Raw genomic sequence first — 5579 nt, 5'->3', positions numbered from 1 at the left:
TTATAGTATAGTATATAACAGTTAATAAAACTATTAGTGTTACAAATACTATTGAACATGTAGTATATAGTGCATCCTTATGACATAAACTTAGTTATTATGTATTGTTCTACCTATTATATAATATAGTATGTTTTCTTCTAAAATGTCACAGAAGATAATAGTCATCATCACACAATGAGCTTGCTAATTATATATGAACCATACATGTACATTAATCAAATGTATATTCCATGGATTCGACTAAATAGTATAGTACATATTATTGAAAGTATCAAACATAATGATATACTAGAAAAATTAATTGTATTCACCTACTCAACATCTATGGTTGCTTTTGAAACACGTAACCAACATTATGGGTGCTCATGCGAGTATAACTCTTGTATCCTATGAGAACATACAAAAATAAATAGAATATAACGTAGTAAATGATATAGTACATACTGATAAATTACAAAATTATCTAAATTTACTATACTATGTTTCTTTAAATTGGAAAATAGTATAAACTAATGTTAGCCACGATTCTTGGATATTATGGTTATAGAAGAAGTGGATGTGGTAAAAATGAAAGATGTAGTAGCAATGGTAGTAACCGCAATGGTGGTGGTTACCGCAATGGCAGTGGAAGTAAATATGATGGAGTTGGTGGTTGTTACGGAGAAAGAAGCGGTGGATTTGAAATACCTAATATGTGGCAGAAGCGGAGAAAGCTGGGGTGGATACATATTTGATGGTGGTGGTTGGAGTAGATGTGTGGTGGTGACTATGGTGGTGATTGTTAAAGAGGAAGTAGTGGTAGTGGATGTAGAGGAGATGATGCTATTTGTATAAATGTTATTGTGATTGTGATGATAATCGTGAGATGACTACGGGGTGATGGTCATTATTATGGTGGTAGGTGGCTATTTAAAAGAAAAGATTAGGAGGAAGGATTTATGATTTACCAGTAAAAAAAACTTGAAATAAGTAAATAAGAAGGGTATTATAGTATATATATTGTAGAAATATTAGATGCATTTTATTTTTTAGTTAGACTAGGGTTGTTCCCAGGCTACGTCCGGGTTATTTTCTATGAAAATGTTAAAGCAAAATATCATATTAGATTAAAATATTTTTGTCCAAATTATGTTTAATGTAAAAAAGTGTTAGGATTAAAATAATTATTGAATGTAAAAAAAAAAGTATTATCAATGGCTATTGGAACTTACTGATACAATGATTATTTTAATTGATGTAGGAAGCAGTAATGTAAATTTAAAAACAGTTGACTGGTTTCGTCTGCAAATGCTAAAGTCTTAAAATAGAGGAGAAAAAATCATAAATAAGATGGTGGAGTTTTTGATGAAGAGGGTGGTAGATGTGATGGGATTTTCTTCAGTTGTAGAGCCTGAAATTTATTTGAAATAAATCAGTGAACATAACTTAGTAATGGGAATCAATTTACTTAACTAATAGAATAGGGAGACGTACTTGGAAGTAGTGAGGTATCCATCATCAGATAATGAGTTTTAACACTAATTCATTTCTGTTGATAGCTCGAGTACTACATAGCAGATAAATGTGAATTATTAGATAGATAACCACTAAAGAAACCTTCAATGAGATTCTGAGTTTTCAATTTTACTTACTCTCATGGGAACGAAGGCGGTTGAAGATTTCTTTGTAGACTATGTTCTTCACTTTTTGTTTGTGTGAGTCTTCGCCTTTGATTATTTTTAGTCCTGCTTTGCTTGTTACACGTGAGAGGGCCACATAGAGTTGACCATGTGAGAAGACCGGTCTAGGTAAATATAGGATAACCTCTTTTAAGCTTTGCCCCTGGATTTTGTTGATTGTCATTGCATAACACAATCTGATAGGAAATTGTCGTCAACGTAAAGTGAACGGTAGCTTTGTTTCACCATGCAAGAGGACAATTCTTGGGATCAAAACTTCTTTTCCAATGTGTGAGCCAGTAATTATATCTGCCTTAAGCACTCTTTCGCCTATGTGGGTTAGGATCATACGGGTACCATTACATAATCCTTTTTCTGATTTATGTTTCGCATAAGCATAATCGGGGCCCCAACTTTGAGAGTGAGTTTATGAGATGGAAATCCTGGAAACTTCATGGAATTGAGATACTCAATCGCGTATAATGTATCATTTTGATTAGATTGAGTTTCCGAAACCTCAAAGCTATCGTAACTGTAGTAGTCTCTTGACTCCCCGTCGGTTTTGGAGATTGTATATGCATTGATTTCATCAACCGTATCATTTCGGGGTGTAAGTATAGCTTTATCAGTGTAGGAACTTTGGGAGGCCTTTATTTTGTTGACATCACCATACGCAGCATCGACAACTTGTTTTAATGACTCATCCTTGGTCTCTTGGACCAATGAGTTGTCGACGATTATCAATTGTTCATGGTAGCCATCATCCTCATCTTCTTGTCCTGATTCTGGACGACCTTCCCCGACCTTGAAAAGGCACTCAGAGAACTCTTTCTCGTCCTGATTGACTCGCATATTTATTTTTAAAGAGAACTTGTGGCAGCTATTCCATAGATATGAATGACTTATCGAAGCTAAGACAGTATCAGCTCTACTACCTTGTGGAACTACTGGTAGGATCTGTCTTAAATCACCACCTAACAAAACAGTTTTGCCGCCAAAAGTTTGATCTTTTGCGGGTGGAATTTTCATAGACATTATGTTCTTCAAAGTTTAGCCTAGTGCTTCGAAAGCATGCTTGCGTGTCATAGGTGCCTCATCCCGAGGTTTGTTTTCACAATTAGTTCAGCCAGCATTGTACCTGGTTTGATGTTGCAGAGCTTATCTTCAGAGCTTTAAAGGAATATTAAAGCGAGAATGAGCTGTTCTCCCGTTTGGTAGCAGCAATGCGGCTATTCCTGAAGAAGCAACCGGGAGAACGATTTGTTTTCTCGAGCGAAGTCTGGATATAATGGTTTGGTATAGGAATTTTTTTCATGTGCCCCCTGCGCCATATACAAAGAATAGTTTTCCATCCTTTCTATCAACATAGTCTAAGACCGATTCGTAAATCGCACGCTGCTCGGCATTAAGTAAGTTGTACTGCCTATCATGTCTTAATGTTTCCTCGGCAACATTGTAATCCATTTCTTGGTTCCACAAACTGTTCCCCAATTCTTTTAGCAAAACAGGTTTGATCTTTGGCATCTCTTTAATATCATTTAATGAGCGGTCATGCATGCGCATCAACTTTTCCACTTCGATTAATGTGTATTGCTCAAGGGTCTCATCATCCAGTTCCAGATTTGTGTGACCTAAAATCCTTTGTCTCTTGTGAAGTATGTCCTCACTCATTGATTTCCATGAGTGTTCCCATAGTTGTTTAGGGCTTGCAACGAAGCGATTGTTTAGGAATGTGACAAACATATCGCGGAGTTGGTATGGGGTGGCTGTTCTAGCACCCTCTGACATACTCTCGTGCCATTCAACGTCATCGTCCAAATAACCTCGTGCATGGCAAACTGATTTGAAGTCAGGGTATTTCACGTCGTTAAACGTTTTCAGCTCGTCATAACTTCTGGGACCCTTAATCTTATTTATGAGGATCCTCAGATAGTATCGATCACCTGGTGATGGATGGACAGCCACGATTTTCGCAATGGTTTTTTCTTTCATACGTTCAGACCAGACTTTTGTACTGTTGTTCCATACGAAATATTCTGGTATTTGCACATAAGTTAATGTCCGTGCAAACTCTGACCTTCTGCATAAGACCATCCATTCAGTAAACATTGTCTTCTCAATACATGGCTTGCAGATTACACGGCCGAGGCTATCAGTTGATTTAATTTGATGTTATGTTCGCCTTCTAAGTGAATGATAAGCTTCTCAACTGATGGCTTTCTTTTATGTATATGGAATGCGAAAGTCTGCCACATAGACTCACAAGCTGATAAATACTGAGCATTGATGTAGTCTTGGATCTCATTACGTTGCTTCACCACTGTCTCCTTAGGTTCGCTAGAAGCCACTGTGTCAGAGGTAGTTGTCGTATTTCGTTTTTCAATAACTGCGGATGCTCTGTCAACCCCCTTGGTTATGTACTTGAATAAGTACTTCACTGCACTTGTACGATTACACCATTCGACAATAATATGAGCTTCGTACTTCTTTAGGTGCTTAATGTTATGAGGTACAACGAACGTGTTGTTTAGGATTGCCCCATTCTTTACCACAGACTCATTTTCATTTCGGCGTCGACGATATAATACATACCCTGATTTGTCTATCGATGTACTGCCATTATACGGCCGAGGATACTTTTTGGTGCACACATTATTCTCCATACATGGTGACTTCTGATTAATGACACCACATGGACCATGGATCATGTGTTTTGTCACTAAATTGTAAGCTTCTGAATCTTCTTCTTTGTTTGGGAGCTCGGCTGAAATAATCTCATCTACTTCCTCTGCACTTGGTGTTCTGGAGGAGTTTCCAAACCACAATAATATATGTGCATGAGCGAGGCCTCTTTTTTGAAACTCTATTCTGTGGAGAGCTGCTGTGTATGGCTTGAAGAAAGTTCCTTTTTTGAAATCCTTGAGTAGCTGATCTAACTTCATCTTAAAGACCCGACATTCAATGTCTGGTCTATCATTGGGGGAGTCTCCATCATATCTCTCAAGATGTTCTTTAATCTCTCTCCAGTTAGGATTGGCCGTCATCGTGATAAACAAATCTGGATTCCCATATTCTCTGCAAATAGCCATCGCATCATGGTATTTCTCAACTAAGTATCAGGGCCCGCCGGTGAAACTTGGCAGCAGTATGAACCTTTGACCAATATTTTTAGCATCAGTGTCACCCTTGTTAATAGCATCGAGTACATTACTGTAGAGTTCGGCTCTCAAAACATCTTGATTATTCCTCGCCCATCTTAGCCGATCTTCTTTGATTGCCGTAAAAACGTCCACAACATATTGATGGAGGAGACGACCGCCGTTAACCAATGTCTATCCCTTGGTTAAAACGTGTCTGTATCTGAGCAGCGTAGTACTGGCGTTTGGTCAGGAATTGCCTTGTTCTCGAGGTGCCTGTCTCAAGATGTAATGGGATCTCAGGGTGAAATCCATACTCACCATATGGAAAGAGAAGAGGATATTGGAGGCTCATGTATAGAGGGTGATCGTCACGTATCTGCTGTAAAGTGTCAGATTGGAATTGGACCACTATATCTCGTACTCCAATTGTTGATGACATATCCCCTACCATAAGGCCTGCGACCTCACTCATACTCGGAAGATCGTATTCTTTCCCTTTCCCTTTATCTGAGAGCAACCTAATATTAAACTCTTGCCCGCTGCCTTCGTAGTAGTCACGTGCCCGTCGAAAAAGTTTAGCTAAACAATAATTCTCGTCAACCATCTCGATGAGGCGCTCTAAGGTTGTCTCATCAAGATTACCTTCTGTTGAGGTTTGGCCCATCGTATTTAAACGGTTTCTGACTTCGTTGCTCGTATCAAATATGTAAAGCTGGAGATATTCGAGGGGACGGCCTTGTCATGGTATAAGCGAGCCAATTCTATGGTGGGTTTGACC

General features: G+C 38.4%; 2 protein-coding genes across 2 annotated transcripts; both read right to left on the bottom strand.

The window, feature by feature from the left end:
• Window positions 1-2006: 2006 nt before the first annotated feature.
• Window positions 2007-2513, bottom strand: LOC106416844. The gene has a single exon (XM_013857736.2). The coding sequence runs from the start codon at window positions 2511-2513 to the stop codon at window positions 2007-2009; it is 507 nt and encodes a 168-aa protein (XP_013713190.2).
• Window positions 2514-2972: 459 nt separating this feature from the next.
• Window positions 2973-4750, bottom strand: LOC106416843. The gene is made up of 2 exons (XM_013857735.2): window positions 3939-4750; window positions 2973-3741 (listed from the first exon to the last, which is right to left on the bottom strand). The coding sequence occupies exons 1-2, from the start codon at window positions 4748-4750 to the stop codon at window positions 2973-2975; spliced, it is 1581 nt and encodes a 526-aa protein (XP_013713189.2).
• Between the last annotated feature and the right edge of the window lie 829 nt (window positions 4751-5579).

Source organism: Brassica napus, chromosome C4 (assembly GCF_020379485.1).
Source record: "Brassica napus cultivar Da-Ae chromosome C4, Da-Ae, whole genome shotgun sequence".
Lineage (NCBI taxonomy): Eukaryota > Viridiplantae > Streptophyta > Magnoliopsida > Brassicales > Brassicaceae > Brassica > Brassica napus.
Note: the sequence above shows the minus strand (reverse complement) of the source record. Positions and strands in the feature narration are given on the sequence as shown.